The 22,081-nt window shown below is 39.1% G+C and overlaps 2 protein-coding genes across 4 annotated transcripts in view; one reads left to right on the forward strand and one right to left on the reverse strand.

Moving 5' to 3' along the window:
• Window positions 1–255: 255 nt before the first annotated feature.
• On the reverse strand, window positions 256–18,436 carry LOC109928936 (vesicle transport protein GOT1B). Its single transcript, XM_020528863.2, has 5 exons — window positions 18,237–18,436; window positions 15,064–15,155; window positions 13,241–13,419; window positions 11,327–11,408; window positions 256–4,600 (listed from the first exon to the last, which is right to left on the reverse strand). Exons 1-5 carry the CDS (start codon window positions 18,259–18,261, stop codon window positions 4,562–4,564), a joined length of 417 nt encoding a protein of 138 aa, XP_020384452.1. The 5' UTR covers window positions 18,262–18,436; the 3' UTR covers window positions 256–4,561.
• Window positions 18,437–18,826: 390 nt separating this feature from the next.
• recql (RecQ helicase-like) overlaps window positions 18,827–22,081 on the forward strand; it is a 43,792-nt gene continuing 40,537 nt past the window's right edge. Inside the window, exons 1-2 of one of the 3 annotated variants that reach the window (XM_048610205.1) lie at window positions 18,848–18,936; window positions 19,996–20,078. The gene's annotated coding sequence lies outside the window, so the exon portion shown is untranslated. Of the gene's footprint in view, window positions 18,937–19,995; window positions 20,079–22,081 lie in introns of all 3 variants that reach the window. The other 2 variants (XM_048610207.1, XM_048610206.1) reach the window with 2 other exon arrangements.

The raw sequence follows: 22,081 nt of genomic DNA on the forward strand, positions 1-22,081 counted from the left end.
GTGTTCAATTTTATACATAGAGTAGCTTTTAAATTTCTGGGGATTTTTAATCTAAAAATCAGAATTTAAATTTTCAAATGGTCACTGTAAGATGTGAACGCCTCCTCAGAAATAAACATACAAGTAAAACAACGACTAATTTTCATTCCAAGTAGAGTACAATACCTTTATCTGCAGTTTAGTATTAAAAGACCATTAAAGAACACAAACTGCACCCCCATTTATTCTTGCAAAACATGATTTCACACATTAAGGTTTCAATTCAAATGTTTATTTCCAGTCAGAGAAACCATAGGACAGAAATTACTAATGACATCTACTGATGTATCCTGTTTCATTTCAAATGCACTAACCCCGTTAAAATAAACGGAGGAATGTAAGAGGTGCATGTGATGCGTTAACATACCATATCAATAGCAATTATTAGCCTCACGTCAGAAAATAACTTAAATATACAGCAATTCAGCATGAGAAATAAACAGGCTAAAATGTATGGGTGGCCCTTCATCAGAAATCCATCATACAAACTCCTTTACCCCTTCAAAATGTATCTAGAAGTAACATCTGTTAAAATCAGCATACTGTACCTTCAACGAGGTCATCCCACAACTGCCTCTAGGCTGCAGTTGGATCAGGGCAGGGACTGACAGTGCACAATTTTGTTTATGTTGTCGGACTATTATTAAAGATTTTGGTTCACAAATCCAAATGATGTAGTTGGGCTTAGATTTACCAGAGACTAAAACATAACTGCAGTCACCAGACCTACTTTTCCTTCCAAATTTCAGATGCTGCTAATTGGCCAAGAGAAATGATTTTTGCACTTTTATCTAAATCTGTCACTGCTATTCATTATTTTGAAGCAATCAGTTTATTCCTCTAGAATAGAAGGGAATGAAATGGTGGGATTATTGAATCTTAAATTATAATTAGCTAATGTCCACTACATTTTCAGTCCAATTCACCTGCATAGATCCCTTGCCCTTAATCTGGGCCGGCCTTGATTGGTCTGTCAGCATTTGCTAATTTTCCAAGTTGGCATGTTTGCATGTAACAATGGCCTTTAGATAGCACTTTTAACAAGCGAAAAAAATTGCCCAAGGCACTTCAAACCAGGATTTACAACATTTGGAACTGAATTACAGAACTAATAGGACATGTGACCAAATGCTTGATCCAAGAGATGGACTGATCTCGAAAAGGCAGTTGAGAGGCAGAGCTACTTAGGAAGAGAATCCCAGAGCCTGTGGTTCATGCAGCTGGAGGTTAATCAGTCAATTTTCTACCTCTGCCTTCACCTTAAAACATAACTCTACTTTTTTGTCTCAGTTCAATAGTTGAAATAGATGATTATTTTCTTCAGGTCAAACAATGGCAAAATAAAACCTCTGTTTCAGTGTGGTTGAACTGATCCATAGTTCCCTAGCGCGTGTGTATTTCGAATTTAGATTAAATGGTGCATAAGCTCAACATTGTCTGACCATGAACTGAGATTTCCACCTCTGCAACTTCATGTGCCTCTGTCCCAACTTCACCTTCATTGAAACTCCGTCCTCATCCCTTCCTGGATGAAGTTTCCAATGGCCTCTGTATTACAGAAACATTCTCATCCTATCCTGTACGAAAGTCCTGTACTAAAGTTCATCAACTTGTCCTGTCCTTGCCAATCTCCGCTGCGTCACTGACCCCATCAGAGATCGCCAAATCCTTGTTCACATTCAGACATCTGCACAAATCTGTGTTCTGGTTTGCACCATCCTCCTTCTCAGCTTGGCTTACTGTGCAAACGTCTCTCTCTCAAATCAGTGGTTCAGCATCCAAACATTAGTCTCCCGTACTTGGGAGTGCTTGTTAAACTGTTCTAATATGCTTTCCATCTCCCAACTTTTAAAACTGTCCAAAAAAAAATTCTCTTCAACATCATGACTGTGGCTAATTCTCCTAATATCCTTTGCAATTGCCTACTGTCACAGTCAATGAAGCAAGTTACTGCTTTGTAGTACAACTAGATCACAAGATGACAATCTAGGAATTGAACTAAAAAAAATACAACAGGCTTCTACAGAATCTTAATATTATCAGTTGGAAAACTGCATTGCTTATATTCAAAAAATCACGGCTTGCTTTAGATTCAGACTTCACTCAGAAGAGCAGTGGGCTTCAGTTAAACTGATTTCTTAAATTGTCAACTACAAGTCATACTGAATCTCTTCTTACTTTTTTCTCCTGTTGTGTTCAGCAATTCATCAAGCTGCAATATATCTGCAACATCAACTTAGTAATCAATCCCATCTCCAGAAGACAAGCTCTGCAAGCCAGCCACAAACTGGACTCAAATATTTTCAGAATATCACTTCATAGTTACATATTTTTATCCAGTACTAAAATATTATAGATCCACTGTTTTGCCAACATTTGGTTTATTTTAGTTAACTTGCCAGAACAGTTCAATGGCTTTATTCAAGACCTTAGAAAAACTACACAAATTTGCACCAGATAAATTTACACATGTAGCCACCTGCCTCAGGGTTGCTGGGATAAGTTTGATTGATTCTCAAACAATTTTTAAGAAGCCATGAATATAGATGACAAGCTGGCCTTGAGAGTTGCTTCTACAAACCTGGTGACATTATATTTACTATGGAGCATACAAGTCGGGATAACTTCTGTTTTCCAAATTAAAGATTTCTTTAAACACACACTGACACAGCAGAAAGACCTGCATAGTCATAAAATGGAAAACAATATTCACACCAAACTTTCCTGACTTATGATCTACAATTAAAAAAATTAAATGCAAGAAATTAAGAATAGTGTTCAGTGGGAAGTGTATGTTTGGAAGGACCGATATAATAAATACATGCAAAATTCTCAGTACAAGAAAAAAACCATGGGCACTTTTTTTTTTTAATTTTCTTTCTGCAATTTAGAAAAGATGCACAATGCTGTTACTTCTGCTCTCAAGGGTGGCAGGAGGGTACAAAAAGTGCAACTCTTAACATGTTCAGCAGCTGCCCTAAATGTCACAAATGTATTCTATGAACTTTGGTCTGGAACAAGTACTTTAATTCGCAATATTGTTTTGGTGTACAATACAGAATCACAGTCAAATTAAACTCATCTATAAAATTAAAGAAAATCAAATTTTCTTTTCCCTAAAGTACACCATCTTGGTTTCATTCTTTGTTAACTTGCCCCTAGTTTCTGCCTCAGGTCAAACTAGCACCTTAGACAGTTCCTTATGTAAGCACATGTATAAATACTATTTCAGATTATGAAAATTAGACCAGCAGCTCTGGTGTTTCCATATTGTCTCATTTTAGAAGTTACACAGGCAACAGGCATCCATATAGGCAAAGATTCAATATAATTTTTTTACATCAGATTTTCCAAGATTTCAGACAAATTTTGATACACCAGTTTGGATGTTATTAATCTCTTTTTCTAAAAGATCACAAAGGTTAATTTCCATTGTAGAATTTTTTTTTGGTCAAGAACAAAACCATACCATTGGAAGGCCTTGTTATTTTTAGGACATTTTATAAAAAAAACTTTCCTTCCATTGGCAGGTAATTACAGGGCTTACACAAACCTACATGAATAAGCAAAACATACTGATTCTCAGTTTTAACAACTCACTGTCATAAGTGTTGTCATATAAGGGAACATTTTGTTAAAAAAAGTGATAATCATTTGCTTCAAACATTTATTTACATTAGTTTAACACCAAGAAAAATGTTCTTAAAAAAAATCTGCTTTAATAACTGTAATCACCATCTGCTAAAGGTACATAATACATCAGTCATGTTAATTTGCACAAAATCCCTGCCAAGTGAGGCAGTCACGAAAGATAAAAACTCATCATTAACCTGATCTTTCACATAAAAAGATACAGGTACAACACAAGAGACAGTAAAGTGATCAAAAATAACTGCAGTGAGAGACACACAATTAAGGGTAAGACAATCAGAAATGAAAGCTATTTACTTTTATCTAAAAGATCAAGATCATCTACACATGTATTTTTAAGTGAAAAATGGGACAAGGTGTGCCCATTCAAGTGTTGTATTACTTGATTGGCAAACCAAAAAAAAAGTGGTCAGGTGGGTCAGGGTCCTTCTAGTATTTCAAAAATCGCTTGCCTTCGTCAAACAATGTTTAAATAGAAAGATATTCCTTTTCAGTTGGTCTTATCTGGTCCAACTCAGCCAGTTTAAGGCTCACTTCCTTCCTGCTGATCAATGAGCAGCATTGATGGTGGTAGTGGTTCAGCCCACATTCCAGCCTACCTTGCCCTCTCTGCTGGAGGCTGTGGCGTCAAGCATTCTGCACGAAAAGACATTTGGAACAATGGGGAGGGGAGGACAGGTTAAAGAGAGTGGAATTCAATGCCATGACCAACTCTCCTCTCTAACAAAGTATTTTGGTACAAAGAATGTTATCAAGTTATTTGTTCCTACACAGGTAACTCAGTAAAATATAAATTTAGAAATGTTTTCCTTAGGTAAACCTTATAAATATATTATACAGTATGTTTCTGTAGTTGTCCATCCAGTCTCTGTTATACCATGCTGTTGCTGTCTCCAACTTTATCTACAAACTGCAAAAACAAAAGGAAACTGTAATTAGCTAAAATACAACCAAGAGGTGTTATTTCATTATGTTTAATATTCAAAAACTTTAACATAGTTGTCTTAAATCAGTGACAATTAAATGCATATCCACAGCTCTCCTTGCTGCACTGCCTAATAACAAATGAGTACAATTAACTCACTTTCCAAATGGAAGCTCCCTTCCTATGTAGTGATCTCAGGTTTAAAACCAAAACAAACGTATCCTTGAACCTCATCTGGAACTGTTAATATTAAACAATTTATATGTTTTGAAGAAATGACTGATTTGACTTTTCTGCATTTTTAATATATTACAGATTAATCTGACATGTTAATTCTGTTCTTCTAGCCATTGATGCTGCCTGACCTGATTATTTCCAGATGGTCCCCTTTTTGTTTCATGTTATTCTATTATTCTCAATTCTTAACATCTTAGATATCCACAGCATATGCATCAAGCAACTCATCTCTATGGTTAGTATCTTTCACTTTGTAAACACTGGTCTTCTCCTTTACCCAAATATATACAGCCTTCCTTTTCATAATTAATCACAAGTAAAAGCTAGTTAAATTCTTGATGAATCCCCACCAATATATCTCAACAGCTTTCACGTAGTTAGTCTTCAGATTTTAAACACAAATGTAAAAGCACAGAAATCCATAATCTAATGTAACAGCATCAAAGATGAAGAGACCGTAATGAGTTTGATCAGATAAGCAGGGCAAAGACCTTCACCCAAAATATTCTACACAGTAGGATTTCAAATCTAACCTATAGCAGGGCAAGATAGAAGGGGAAGTACAGTGCAATTCCCAACAGCTTGAACTAAATAAATCCCTAAGGTTCCTAGCCTATTTTCCCAATCAAGAAAGATGCATGGCTCAGGGATACTTCAGTCAAGCATCTAACCCCATATATTTCAAATTAATAGGTTCATGCGCTGAATTACTTATTGGAAGAAACTGGTAGTGGTCCTAATATTTGCACCAACCGTTAAAAATGAATGTTCTTGGTATTTAAACTTGCTACCAACCCTTCTGCATTTGCAGCATGCACTAAAATCTAAAAACTAAAAACTAAAGCATTCCAATAATCATTGCTGAAACCTGGCAATAGATGGGGGAAAACAAATTCATTTCAGTTAGAAACAGTAAAGACTTTGAGATCTTTACCGATCTCAGAAAAGAGGGGTGAGGTTTAAATGCAGCAAGTAGCTTGTTGGAAAATTACAGGTGTGCCAATGGTCATTTTCTAGTTATCAACCTCAATGGATAGCATACTTAGCAAATTATCCCTGTAATTGTGCTACAAGCTATCCTTTGTGAAATAGTTCCTATGCCACTGGCTAGAACTAATTCTTTGCTCCATATACTGCTTATTAACTTGCCTATAGTTTTAAGTTCACAACATATCATTGCATAAAAAGAATGCTAAATTATACTGCTATAGGAAGCAGCTTTTCCTCCAGGTTATGCAAACAAGACCATTTTGAAAATATAACAAGATACGTACTTCATGCTCAGCCTCCTTTATGATATCGTCAGCTTTAAAGATATTTAACGGAACAATTATTAACAAGTCGCATAGCACCAGTAAATTCATTATTCAAAGTGTTAGATGGTTTGATTATGTAAACACATTTTCTTGAAGGCTCATTTAAACAAAGGCAAAAATGAACGGAATGCAAAGCAGTGGGTGGTTTAAACATAAAAAGGAGCTGTGAACTGAGATTGGGATTTTGAATGTGGACCTCCAGGGAGTATTATCTTAGAAGGGCATTTTACAAAGTGTAGGGAAGATAATGTTTTCTACCATTGCATGGTAGTCCACAATCAAGTCAATATAAATTGGATTTGAGTGTGAGACACATTGTCTGACTATATAGCAGAAATTCTGATAAGGTCAATGTGCTACTGATCAGTCTATGGCTGTGTGTTTTGGATTGTTCCAATTTGAAAGGTCACTTTAAATTTAAAATAAAATGTTTTTTGCAATGACTAATTCTTCTACTCTAACCGTTACCACTTCAACCTACTGCAGCACATGACTATCACAACGTAGAGTTGGTTACTAAATCTGCACTTGGCGATCATTCACAACTCATTTTCCCCTCATTTGCATGAATGGAAAGTTATTAAAATGCAGAATGCTGAATATCATAAAGGTAGATGAGAACACTGCAGTACAAGGAAAAGATTAGCAACAACGCAAAAGTTCACACCTTCATCACATTCTAAAACATTTCACAAACAACAAATTACATCCGAAGTATGATCAGTGTTGCTGTTCTGTTGTCAAATGCAGCAATCACACACAGCAAGACACTGGAAACAACAAGATGAATGATCAATTATCCACTTCTGGTATTTTTGGTTCAGACTGGAATATAGCTTAGATATCAGGAGAACTTGCAGCACTCACTACAAACAGCATCAGAGACCTTTAAATCTAGTACAATAGGAAGATACAATCCTACTTTAACTATCTTCAGATACTTGATAATTCTAATTTAACATTCACTTAATACTACACTGGACTTGCAAAAAGGTCATGTATTCAAGTCCTGTTGTGGTATTTAAGCACACAACTTCAGGCACAAAGCAATACTGCTATCAAATGAACTGAATGACACATTGTTACAATATCAAGACATCTTTTATGTCCAAGTAGAGGTTTTCTCAAATAGCAAATGCACCAGTCTGCCAATTAATAACTGACCTAAATAAATCCACCATAGCAGATGTACCTAAGATTTTGTACCTAGGTATCTTTGTTCCTAAGATGGTGCCAGGAAAGGCAAACTTGTACACTTTTCACTCATATCCCTGTACTTGAGTACACGTGCCAATAAAACCTACTTCTAATTCCCAACAAGTGTTGATCACTACAAAAAGAATACAAACAATACTGGGAACACAGTCGACATGGGAAAGCCTCTAAAGGTAAAAGGCATCTTATATTTTCGGCAGATATCCCTCAAAACTAATGAGAAGATAGGGGCCATAGGTTTAAGGTGAGAGGGGAGAAGGGAAAGAGCAACTTTTTTTTTTTTACAAAGAGGTTGCTGTGTGTATGGAATGAGCTGCCAGAGGTGGTGGAGGAGGCTGGTACAATTACAACATTTAAAAGGCATCTGGATGGGTACATGAATACAAAGGGTTGAGAGGGATGTGGGCCAAATAGAACTAGATTAATTTACGGTATCTGGTCAGCATGGACGAGTTGGACCGAAGGGTCTGTTTCTGTGCTGTACATCTCTATGACTCTATGCTCTTTTTGCTGAAGCTGACAAACTTGCAGGGCATTTCTGGAATTTTGTTGTTTCACATTGTACTTGCACTCTAAGAAATATATTTCCATTAAATACATTCATTATTCAAAAATTTACATGGCTTGACTATGTAAACAAATTCTTGTACATTTCTCTCCCAGAAACTAGATTTGCATGTTATACAGAAAGAAACAAAATATAGGCACCGCACATAAGATAGAACTTTAGGGTGGCTTAATTACATGTAATTAAACATGCATGCGGAACATGAAAATTAGAGGACCTAGAATGCTCTGGTGGAAAATTCACAAGCAAGGGCTTACTTCAAAGTTTACTCAATTATTAAACAATGGTATATAATTATTGTGGAAGAAACACAGATAATCTGCTAATGCAATTGACATAACAAAACGCTTCTCTTTGGTTAGGGGAAGTAACAAGCAGTAGAAACTGCAAGTTTTGTTTTGTATGGTAAAGTCATTAATGACATGGGCAAGATGCAGAACAAAAGCATTTTCTACTCTGCTCCAAAAATGTGCGCCCTCAGGACTCAATTGACAATACTAATGTTTCATTTCAATTTTCCCCATCAACCATCCTGTTACATTCTGAACTTTAACTCAAAACCACTGGGAACTGGATCACTATGGGATCTCTGCCTCGACTTGTATTTTAATCTGTCCCCGAGTAGTAGATGATGCACAGCAATTATGTTCAAACTGGGATCTCTGAACCAGAGGAACTATTCTCAACAAAGTTCTGAGGGTTTTCTTCATTTACCAAATTAACTTGTGATCTTTACCAAATAGTCAGGAAAATCCTTCAATGACAGCATTAATTCCTTCTAAAGTGAACTGTACCGAATGCTTATTAATTTCATTGCTCCTGCCTTTTTGCACTTCAATCCTAATGTATATTAAACATAAATGAATCATCATTACCTAGCTTTGGTATGTCTTCCTTATTCTTGAAATGAAGTTCATCTTCAATTTCATTCAAATTTCTCCCCCTGTCCCATCCCTGATGCTGATTTGAAGTAATTGGCACGATATAAAATTTGCTTTTTCAATAATTCCTCATTGTGCAGTCACTGTCCAGGCAGTCTCTCTGTTCTTGTGAATTTGCCCACTTTTCTGCCATTACATAGCACATATGCTCAATAGAGTTGTAGAAGCAAACAAGACCTATTCTTGAATTAGAGTCAATGGGCACTCCTATGAGTCGGAGAGGGCCCATTACACTTTAAAGAGAATAAAATGAAGTTGTATTTTAGTTAATACATCTTATCCTTAACATGCTTGAAAATATGACTATCATCCAAATAATAGGTAATACTGAACTCTGTGCACAACAGGATAAATGGCTTAATGATGAGTAGTTACTGATGCACAACATACAGAACCAGGTACTATTAATGCATAAGAAACATTTTGCATTTCTGCACTTTTAGACATTACCAGGGTATGTGCAATTCCTCCTTTGAAGGACAGATAATTAACTTATGCTCCTTAATATTCACTGGTACAAACAAACTTACAAAAAAATGGAAATACACTTTATAAATTTGCTGCTGAAAATATGACAAGGATCTCTTCAATATGGATTTGCAGCCATAAATTCTTCAGTGCCCTGTCTAAAATAATGAAGACTGGCTACTCAGTTCTTCAATGATGTAAAGAACGATCATATCATTTATACATGTTGCTTGCACATCAAGATAAATACTGTCAAAAACAAATCGCTTGATGCAGCTCGCCATCTACATAATTCTTTGGATAGGCTATATTACTTAATTCTACCATAAGTTACATAATAGCATTGCCAAAGACAAAAATACAAAGATAATCTGGACCTACAAGTGTAAGTTTAAATGTGCTGTCTGTCTGAGCATTAATACTGAATAGGGTCTAAAAGTTTCCACTGCAGAAATACCAAATCCACCTGTTTGTAGCCGAATACCAGGGATTAAAATGACTTGAAATTCTGCTGTGAAGTCACATACTTGTTTTCTTGATAAATAGATGACAGCTGGGGAACCTCCACTTGTATCACAGTCGTGGACTCCAACCTACATCAGAAAGTTCAGCTAATCTACCACCAATGAAAAACAATTTCTTTCAAAAGTTGCAGCAGCTTCCTCAATGACAATTCTACTTTCTACCAATGCCATAATGTAGTTTGAAGGCCAAGTGAAACTGGAAGAAACAGGTAAATACTAGTTATAATCTAATCTTACACAACTCAAATACTAACACCTAATTAATTCTTTCAAACCAAAGAGGTTCCTATTGAAAAAGATACCAGGGAGATGTACTCAATATTAAAATACTTATTCTCTTAATTCCTTTCACCGGTAACAACTTTTACACAAATTTACCCGAGAATTATCAACGTTTTTGATGCCACAGTTAGGCAAAAGATTCTACTGATGAGAACAATACTTAACCATACCAGAGAAAATACCACTGCCGTCAAATACATAACTAACTTTTAATGTAGTGTTATGGATGTGTAGTTCCCAGTGACTCAGCCATATTATCATTCTTCTTGTGAGAAACTGGACCACAGGGACCTCTGGATAGGTGCAATTGTTTCTCAAACAACTGCAAGGAATTTTGCATCCACTATTCTATTTAGACGTCTGTTCCACATGTTGACAACACTTTGCAAAGCTCGAAGAATTTCGTTATATCACTCCTAAAACTTTGATACCTCATGTCAAAGAACTTTTTTTAAAAAAGCCTTGTTCACGCTAAACCTGGAATAGTTCTTTTTGGCCAAGTTTTCAGTCCCTCATATGGAGGGCGATTCATTTGACATTCAAAGATGAGGGTCAATAAGATTCGCGTCTAAAAGCACTTAGTTACAACATTTTGTTAGGGGTTTTTGTTGTAAATGAAATGAAAGGAATGGGAATAATTTCCTCAATGTTGTTGCCATTTCATTAGTGTTTTTTTTAAGAAAACTTTTTTTGTTTGTGTATTGTAGGAGTGACATAATTGTTGATAGAGGAGTTTGGTGGTCAGGGATATTGACTGCTCTATCATGGTATAGGATAAGCTTGGTGGACTATCTTTCCCTGACCCTTACTTTCATATGTACCTGTGCACTTCTACAATCTTAGAATACAGTAAAATCTTTATAAATTCCAACTTAATTCAACAGACAAAATGCAATACATACTTGAAAGTAAGGTTAATACTGTAACACAATTATTTATCCAGTTTATGCTTGTTTTAAGTTATTTCCTTGCATTCAAGAGTTTACTTCATATGGCTTCACTAAATAACAGGTCCTGTAACTCATTGCCAGCCACTGACTGTAGTCTTTGGAACAGCCATCTGTTAAACACACCATTAAGCATTCTGGATTTTGGAAAAAAAAAGTCTTTAAAATGACAGGATTATAGCTTAACATGCACTGAATAATACAAATACTTACTGAGCTTATTCCAGGTAAATTCAGAATTGAGCCTAATATAGGCACTCGTCTAATAAAGCCAACCACCACTGGGAAGAAACCCCTAGCAGAGACAAAGGGAAAGAAAAAGAATTTTAGAGAAAGTGAAACTTTGGGCATTTAAAAAATACATATGCTGCAAAGGCAACTTCATGGTAGCTGCACCATTAGCCAAGCTATTCCAGTACAGTTATAACATAGGCACCTATTCACAATGTAGAAAACTTCCCACGTACATCCTGTACACAAAAGACAGGACAAATCCAATCTGGACAATTACTCCCCCATCAGTCCAAATCAGCAGCAAAGTGATGGAAGGAGGTGTTAAGTACAATTAAGCAGCACTTAACAACAGCAATAACCTACATACCTGATATTTAGTTTGGGTTCCACCAGGGCCACTCAGTTCCCGATCTCATTACAGGTTTGGTCTAAACATGGCCAAAAAAGCTAAACTCCACAGGTGAAGTGAGAATGACTGCGCTTGACATCAAGGAAAACTCAAATTAATAGGAATTGGGGGTGACTCTCCTTTGTTTGAAGTCATATCTTGAACTGAAGGTGATTGCAGCTGTTGAAAGTTAATCATCTCAGTCCCAGGAAAAGTGGTTTCTCAGATTTGTGTCCTAGGCCCAACCATCTTCAGCTACTTCAATTACCTTTCCTCCATCAAACGTTCAGAAATGGGGATGTTCATTGATGATTGCCCAATATTTGGCATCAGTCACAACTTATCAGATACTTAAGCCATCTATATCCATGTGCGGCAAGATCTAGATCTTGACCTCGACAATATCCATACATGGCTGATAAATGGTAAGTAATACTCATGTCATGCAGTCGTTAGGCAATGTGCACCTCCTTTAGAGAATCTAGCCACTCCCATGACATTTAATGGCATTACCAGGGTCAAATCCTTCACAATCACCATCTTAGGGGCTACTATTGACAACTAAGTGAACTTGGCTTGCCATACAAATATTGTGGACAAAGAGTAGGTCAGAGGCTGGGAACCCTGTAGCGAATAACTCACCTCCTGGCTCCTCTGTACACCATCTACAAAGCAAAAGTCAGGAGTATGATAGAATACTTCACCCTTGCTTGGGGAGTGTAACTCTAACAACACTCAGGAAGCCAGAGAAAGCAGCCAGCTTCATTAGCACTTCATCCATCACTTTCAACATTCACTCCATCTATAGTCAACACACAGTAGCAGCAAAGTGCATCATCTAAAAGCACTCCAGAAATTCATAAAAGCTCTTTCAACAGCACTCTCCTAGAAGAATCCTAGAACAACAAACGGAAGTAAATGCATGGGAGTGTCATCAACTGCAAGTTCCCATCCAAGCCACACACCATATTGACTTGGGACATATACTGCTGTTCTTTCATTGTCGCTGGGTGAAAACACTGGAACGCATTTCCTGACAGCAATGTTTATATACCTACTTCTCAAGGATTCCTGTGGTTCAAGGTAGCAGCTCACCAACACTGTCTCAAGCACAACGAGAGATGGGTAAATCATGCTGACTTAGCCAGCAATGCCCACATCCCAAAAAAAAAAGGTAAAATTTAAAAAAATAAAATCACTTCTTATTTGAAAGACACCAAGATCAGATAACAGTTTCTGTTAAGTAACTAAACGAAAGCAGTTAACACTGGAGTCCTGGCTGAGCAATGCCACTTAAATTTAACAAAGAATTCTGAAATCTAAAGTCTTCAGATCACGATTTCCAGTGCCTTACATGTTCGTCAAATTACTACTGGAACTAGAAATCTGACTCTTTAAAAAAAATTATATTACTCAAAATAAAGCAGCTATTTGTAACATGACAACATAGTTTCATGGACAATCACATGGAGAATAAGCTCAGTAAGAGTTCACATTTATCTTACCTGAATAAAAGAAAGAAGCCATAAATTTCAAGAACCATGCCTATTACTGGCCAGCCAATCAGCACAACAAAAATACCACCCAGAAAGAAGCCCGTGGCTTTCATTTTATGTTTCTGGAAGAAGAACCTGAAAGTCCTTTCTAAGCCGATTACAAAAGACAAGCCTGCCACAAATAAAATCTGTAAAAAGAAAGAATAAAGGTTGCTTGAAGGACTGATCTGAGGTAGTTGAAAATCATACATTTATAATATCTTTAATGCAGTTTCAAAACCTACATTCTTACTCTGAATCCCTCGTCTATTTCTTACCAACTGCAAGTTCTATCAAGTGAAAATGTACATTTATCCTAAGCACAAGGATTCTTGTAGTGTGAAACAGGATATTAGCTGTATGTTCTGCAAATAACTTAGGTGTACTTGATGACTTCCTTAGCAATCAGACTATTTTAAAAAGGCTAAAGGAAAACAAGTCACTTGTGGCCAGAAATCATAGAATCATACAATACAGAAGACAATTCCATGGTCTCGTTATTTCTTCCAAAATGCTTCATTTCACACTTATCAAGGTTAAATTCCATCTGCCACTGATCTATCCGTCTGACCAATCCATCTACATCCTCCTGTAAGCCAAGAACTTCTTCCTCATTATCAACCACCCAGAAAATCTTTGTGTCATCCACAAACTTACTTATCACCTTCTCCTCGATATTCTCATCCATATTTTGTATATATCACAAACGATAAGAGACCCAGCACTCACCCCTGTGGTATGACACTGGATACTGTTCCTTGGTCACACAAACGGCCTTTTACCACTTCCTGTCTGCTACCACTAAATCCATTTTTGATCCCATTCCTATGTTACCCTGGATCTCATGTGCTTTTACCTTCTGTATCATCAAAAACTTTGCTGAAATCTATAAACTACTTCAACTGCACTAACCTCATTTACACTCCTGGTCACCACCTCAAAAAATTCAATCAGATTTGTTAGACATGATCTCTGTCTGACAGAGACATATTGCCTATACCTGATCAAACCTTGCCTCTCTGAGTAGAGATTAATTTTCTCCTTCATTATTTTCTCCAATAGTTTTCCCACCACTGACGTGAAGCTCACTGGTTTGTAATCCCCCGAGTTTCAAAAGGGTTAGCTGAAAGTTTACAAGACAGGCATCAGTTATAGTGCTGTCAATTGGATTTCAATATATTAATGCCTCCTTAAACTTATTGCATTATATGCACTGAGAAAAATATATCCAGCAGTTGCAATCATATTTTGCCTTTCCCACTTAGGTTGTGTACCTAGACAGATTTCATGAAGAATAAAAGCAAGCCAAAAGAAAAGGGGTCGTGCAACATAGGCTATGAAATATATGTGGTGGCAGGAATTATAATTGATGTTCCAAGGCAACAGACAAGCAGCATATTACATACTACTGGAGTGTGTCGGTTTCACAATCAATGTTCTATCCTTGCCGAATAGCAAAATGAGTTACGGAGCAGCGCACAATACTTTATGTCACTGTGTTCCTGTCCTTGTTTAGCTCCATATAATCAGCTTAAGCATTTATAAAAACAGAAATCAAAACTTGCTCAATGGTTTTCCAGCGCCTAATAGACATCAGAGCTGAAATTATTTTCATAAGAACAGTCAACAACAGTCAACTAGGCACTAATAAAAAGCATTCTTTTATGAGAGAAAGAGGTAAAATGCTTACTATGTGAACAGCAAGATTTGTCTACACATCAAAATAATTAGGTTGTCAAGACGGATAAAATGAGACTTTAGAGAAGCATGCAAGTTTACTCATTTAAACTTACATTTCCTATTGCAAGAAGCGCCTTGTCAAAGAAGAGAATCATACCAAAGAACAGGAAAAACACACCAAAGCCTGTTAATCCCATTCCAATTTCTGCAAAACAAGTAGTACAGATATGTTACAATAAAGTTCCACCACCTGAACCAACAGATAAATATTAACACAGGAGAATATGCACATGCACATTGCGTAACTATCAAATTTTCTAAACAAAGTATGCTATTTAATCATACCTTAAGCTCTAAAATGTAAAAATCATAAAAACACACTCATTAGAAACACTTTTCATGACCAGAGGACATCCAATGAGGTAGTTTTGAACTGTCATCACTGTTGTGATGTATGGTTATAAGGTTTTATGTGGCTCTCTTAGCTGACATTTAATGTGGCTATACTCACACACAGCAAGATATGAGCACTTACAAGCTTGACTGTTAAGTGGTAATGACATTTGACAACAGACCCTATGAGCTGCAATTTGTGACTTTTTAAACAAAAAAAAAAGAGAATCTAACCATCACCCAATAGTTTATGACATTGCTACTGTTGAATCCTGGACCATCAACATCGTGAGGAAATCACCTTTGACCTGTCGCATGAACACTGATGAACAAGCAGGTTAGAGGCTGGGTATTGTGCAGCATGTGGCTCACCTTGTGATTTCCCAAACCCTTTCCAACACATAGAACAAAGCAGTCAAGACTTTGATGGATGAATCACAACTTGCCTGGATATGGGCAACTGAAGAACTACTCAAAAAACCTAAAAGCTCGAAGGACAAAGCAGCCACTTAATCCACAGCTCATCTACCATCTCAAGCATCCACTTCCTTCAATGTCAGTGCTGCCATGGCCGTCGCATGCACCACTTATAGGTCGCTTAACTACAGCAAATGACCTAGAACAAGATAGGCAGTGAGCACAAAAGAACAATAACACAAAGTTTCCTTCCTGGTCACTCACTTTCCTGACTTGTTACTGGCTCAAAACTCCCCAATGGTACCCTAAGAGTGAATTTACCAGACAAACTGCAGCCGTTCAAGGCAGCTTATTGCCACCTTCTGAAAGGAAACTAGAGGCAGTCAGTAAATGCTCACTGGCGTCTCAAACAACATCAAAACAAAAAATTAAGCCCATCTCTAATAAGCACCTGAACATTTCTCAACCTTCACATAATGTGTTGGCAGCAACATTAAACATTGGCCACGTATCACCGATTGTCCAAAGCACTGGTACAGTCTGACTTCGTTCAAACTAAAACATACAGCATCCAAACTTCTTGGCAGCTTCCTCCACTGAATGGTACAGGTAAGCAGAAAAACCCAGTTCACCACTTGTTTTGAAATAACAACAATATTGAAGTAGGTGAGCTTAATTTAATCAATAAGGTGCTATAAACATGAAGAATTTCAATAGACACTGACAATATCACCAGCTGACAAGGCAGGTAAATCAAATTCTGCACTTAGTGAAATGGTTTTTTTGATAGTGTCACAAATAAAAGTAACATTTGGAAAACAAATAATATGTAGATTTCTTTATCCTCTGTACACACGAACAGTTTGAAGTGCCAGCTGGAAAGATTATCACATCCCTTAGCATATTACACTCAGAGATGAAAGCTCAAATCATATTACCATTTTCACATTATGCAGCCAAGCATTTATATGCACAAAAATAAGCCTCTAGTCAGAATGAAAATCAGTGGACCAAAAGCTTCATTAAACTATCCAGCACATTTGACATGCATTAAAGGCATGACAATTCCTGATGAGATACGATCTGAAAAGTTACAGGAAATTTGAAATACAGCAGTAAAATCAAGAATAGTGCAATTCTAAAACTTGCATACATTTTTTGCAGGTAGCCTCCGAGAGAAATATTCTTACTTCCCAATTAGATTATTTCAACCATCCTGGATGTAAGGCTGGAGATGTATAGACACTTTCTCAATGTTAAGTGTTTTCAGATGCACCATGTCAATGTAACTTCAGCTCTAATCTGACATTTAGTGCAATAATGCTAAGAGATTTGACAACTCTTCCAGATGGCATCTAAAACTATTCAGGCTTTGAATTTAACGAGAAGCAATCCTAGTCTGGTGTTAAGCTTGATTAAACAAAATACAATGCATTATGTTGAAGTCCCACAGTGTTTAAGGAAATGTGCAGCACACTTTTTACTAAAGCATTACTTCAGGGGTTGATAGAATGCTGCATATTTTAAGTATTCGACATTACAACATTTTAGAAAAGTACAAACTGACAGTGAAGTATTTGGGATACCCTAAGTGGCAAAAGGTGCTTCACAAATGCAAGTTCTTTCATACACAGTGTTTTCATCTGCCAGGTACAGTGCCTGTCACAGCCCATAAGACTAACCATTAATTAAGATGCAGTAAGTTCATAGCATTGAATTTATACCTGAAATTTAATGTGCAGATTCCCTCCATTTTAAAGCTTTATGTTTTATTAAAAATCATTGGGTCAGGCAAGCAATTTAGTAATCTATTGACTTCGCTATTCAAGTATATTTTAGAAGAGCGTAAGTAGTCTCCATGCAGTGCATCTTCGCACATTATGTCATTCAAGGAATGCACATTTAAAAACAAACATCAGAAATGCAATAAAACAATGATACAACAGGCGTGATACTGACATTGTGTTCTTTCAAAGATTTTTCGTTCATCCCACGAGTAGGTTTTTAATGGTATTTGTTCTCTCCAGCCCATTGTACAGCGGGACATTGAATTAATTATTACAAAAGGAAAGCAGAGATTTCCCCAAGTGATCTGCAACATACTGGCATTGTGTGGTCCATTGATTTGAACCCAAGACATAGCCACGTATGGAATCTTGCTAGGGAGTAGGATTTCTTTCATTAGTGACTACAGTGGGACAAGGCAGTCATTGGGAAGTCCAGAGCTCTCTTACAAGGAACTCCCAGTGCCTCGGGCCTATGCTCACCCCTGGAAAGCCTCTTGCTTCACTAAGGCCATCAAAGTCCCCGATACCGAACTGGATATTTGGGGCACGCAGCTGTTTCCTGAAGCCGGGTTGGGCCCCAGGCCGCAGGCACCAGGATCCTCTAAGGGCAGACACAGGCCGGCTCTCTCCCCTACAGCCCGGTCCGACGGCGTCTGCGACCTGCCGTGGCCCCAGGAAGGGTCACTTACTCTGTGAGTCCGTGAGGGAAATCATGTTGACGGCCGCTAATTCTCATCGGCTTCTCCAGATCCACATCAGCCGCCACGTCCTCCGGAAGCGACGCACCTCCCCACAACACCCCCCAGAAACCGAGAACACATCACTTCCGGAGGCGGGACAGCACCGCAAACTGCCCTTGATTGACAAGGTCCCCGCCCCCCAAGGGGTGGAGTTGGAATGTGACTGACGGGAGTGTTCGAGTGTATGGGTGGAGCTGGGCTTTGATTCACAGGCGGCCCCGCCCCTTCGCTAAGGCCCCGCCTCTCACGGCGGGACTGGGGCCTGATTGACAGGAGTTTCCGCTCCTCAATTCATGGAGCTGCGATGTGATTGACAGGAACGGGCCATGGATGACCGCCTCTGATTGGAGAAGAGGCGGCAGCAGTGTATGGGTTGGTTGATACTTGTCTTCGATTGGAGAATTGTCGAGTGCCGTGTGAGTGACGGGGGACGATTGCGCGTTTCTATTGGTTTTGCTCCAAGCCAAGGGCGGGGTGAGAGGTACCTCGGCCTCTGATTTGGTGAAGGTGGTGGGCCGTTCCTTTGATCGACGGGATGAGGCCCCGCCCCCGCCCCCGCCGTGGGTGAATCAGTCGCAGGAGCCGGAGCCGCTGCAGCCATTATCACTTTCACCGCCGGTTGGGAGCAGGATGTACCGAGACTAAGCCGGTCGGTAATGTAACCGCGATAATGTCCCGGTCCGCGCCGTTCCTATTACTCTCGGTTATGGCGGAGTTGTGTTTGTAAAGCATTCGGCAGCTTGAATTTTAAATAAAAACGGTCCATGGCTTATGCTGAGCGTGACATCATGGAAAGGCGCCCTGAATGTGATTGGCTGCCTGTTGGCCAATGGCGAGAGACCTGGATACTGATTGGTTGGGCCCTGGGTGACAGGTTGATCTACAAGTGATTCATAGAATCATAGAATCCCTACAGTGTGGAAACAGGCCCTTCGGCCCAACAAGTTCACACCGACCCTCAGAGCATCCCACCCAGACCCACCCTCTTATAGCCCACCTAATCTACCCATCCCTGAACACTATGAGCAATTTAGCATGGCCAATCCACCTAGCCTGCACATCTTTGGACTGTGGGAGGAAACCAGAGCACCCGGAGGAAACCCACATGACACGCGGAGAACGTGCAAACTCCACACAGACAGTCGCCCGAGGGTGGGATCGAACACAGGTCCCTGGCGCAGTCAGGCAGCAGTGCTAACCGCTAAGCCACCATGCTACCCCTTTGATGGATCCCATTCAGTCATTTAGCCTCAGATCAGAATGAGGTTACAGTTGATCACATTTAGATAATGGAGCTTCTGAAGGGCAACACCGCCAGCACTGTATGGTGATGGGCAGCATTGATGATGGAACAAAAACAGAAATTGCTGGAAAAGCTCAGCAGGTCCAGCAGCATCTGTGAAGAGAAAATCAGAGTTAACCTTTTGGGTCTGGTGACCTTTCCTTGGAGCATCACCTCAGAACCATTGATAATGGACTGGACAGTGCCAGTCACTGAGTGCAGCTTTCTGGAAATTTTGGGTGGGGGTGTTTGCTTGCTTGGGTGAATTTTAGCTCAGTGGAAAGTTTAGATAGACTCGGGTCACTTCTTTTTTCCACTGAAAGTGAAAGGATCTAATTGAAGTTCCTAAAATCGTGGGGGGTGACCAACCGTTCCCCTTTTTGATAAATCATCTCTTATTTTCACTCTTTGCTTTGTTCCCTTAAGGGATGTTATTTCTAGCATTGCTTGTGAGATACTGATTCTGGCAGTCTTCGAGATGAATTTGAGTAGTTCAAGCTGAACTGCAGGTGAGTCAATTACTGCGGATCCTGGAAATCTGAAATAAAAATGGAAAGTGCTGAAGATCTCAGCAGGTCTGGCAGTAGAGAGAAAAATGGTTAATATTTCCAATCCAGTCTGCAGTCATGCTGGATTCAACATTAACTCACGTTCTCTCTCCACAGATGCTGCCAGATCTGGTGAGTTTCTCCAGTTTCTGTTTTTATTGCAAAGTTAGGCCACTTTTGGTCTCCCTACTATAGGAAAGATGTTGTGAAACTTGAAAGGGTTCAGCAAAGCTTTACAAGGATGTTGCCAATGCTGTAGGGTTTGAGCTATACGGAGAGGCTGAAAAGGCTGGGGCAATTTCTTCTGGAGTATCGGAGGCTGAGGCACGACCTTCATAGAAGTTTAGAAAATCATGAAGGGCGTAGATAGGATGAATAATCAAGGTCTTTTACCTAGGGCAGGGGAGCCTAAAACTAGACAGCATAGGTTTAAGTTGAGAGGGGAAAGATGTAAAAGGGATCAAAGGGGCAACTTTTTCAAGCAGAGGGTGGTGTGTGTACAGAATGAGGTGCCGGAGGAAGTAATGGAGACTGGTCCGATTACAACATTTAAAAGGCATCTGGATAGTTACATGAACAGGAAGGGTTGAGAGGGAAATGGGCCAAATACTGGCAAATGGGACGAGATTAATTTGGGATATTTGGTTGGCATGGATGAATTGGACCGAAGGGTCTGTTCCTGTGCTGTACATCTCTATGACTGACTATTGGCCAACGGAGAGGTGGTAATGTTCACACAACCTCCCCCCTTCCATTATAGTTGTTATCAGACACTACTCCTGTTTCCACAGTCAAAGTGTCCCTTGTCTTTCATTTCATAAGAGTTGGGAGCCATGATGGAAGAGTGAGCAGGAAGGCCCAGTTACCCAGCTATAGACTTAGAGCAAGGGGATAGGAGCTTTTAAGGGGACTTGAGGGTTGAACTCAATGCTTAAAAAGGTGATTGAGGGAGAAATTGATAACTCTTATTTATTCATGGGATGTCAGCATCACTGGGCTCTGAGAGCTAGGAATTATGATCACTTGGATAGGCACAGTTTGATTCGTGATAGTCAGCATGGATTTGTGAAGGGTAGATCATGCCTCACAAACCTTTTTGAATTCTTTGAAGAGGTGACCAAACACGTGGATGAAGGTAGAGAGTGGATGTGGTTATACATGGATTTAAGTAAGGCGTTTGATAAGGTTCCCCATGCAGAAAGTAAGGAGGCAGGGGATAGGGGGAAATGTGGCAGATTGGATTCAGAATTGGCTGAAGACAAAGGGTGGTAGTGGATGGAAAATATTCAATATGGTGCTCAGTTACAAGTGGTGTACCGCAAGGATCTGTTCTGGGTCCTCTTCTATTTGTGATTTTTGTAAATGATTTGGATGTAGGAGTGGAAGGATGGATTAGTAAGTTCGTGGATGATACGAAGGTGGGTTGAGTCATGGGTAGTGCGGAGGGCTGTTCTAGGTTACAAAGGGACATTGATAGGATGCAGAGCTGGGCTGAGAAGTGGCAGATGGAGTTTAACCCTGAAAAGTGTGAGGTGATTCATTTTGGAAGGACAAACTTGAAAGCAGAATACAGGGTTAACGGAAAGATTCTTGGCAGTGTGGAGGAGCAGAGGGATCTAGGGGTTCATGTCCACAGTTCCCTGGAAGTTGCCACCCAGGTGGATAGTGTTGTTAAGAAGGCATACGGTGTGTTAGCTTTCATTAATAGAGGGATTGAGTTCAAGAGCAGTGAAGTTATGCTCCAGCTATACAAAACCCTGGTTCGGCCACATCTGGAGTCTTGCATACAGTTCTGGTCGCCTCATTACACGAAAGATGTGGAAGTGTTGGAAAAGGTGCAGAGAAGATTTACCAGGATGTTGCCTGGAATGGAGGGAAGGTCTTACGAGGAAAGGTTGAGAGAGCTCGGGCTTTTCTCTTTAGAACAACAAAGGATGAGAGGTGACTTGATAGAGGTGTACAAA

This window comes from Rhincodon typus, chromosome 22 (assembly GCF_021869965.1).
Source record: "Rhincodon typus isolate 14 chromosome 22, sRhiTyp1.1, whole genome shotgun sequence".
NCBI classification, from domain to species: domain Eukaryota; kingdom Metazoa; phylum Chordata; class Chondrichthyes; order Orectolobiformes; family Rhincodontidae; genus Rhincodon; species Rhincodon typus.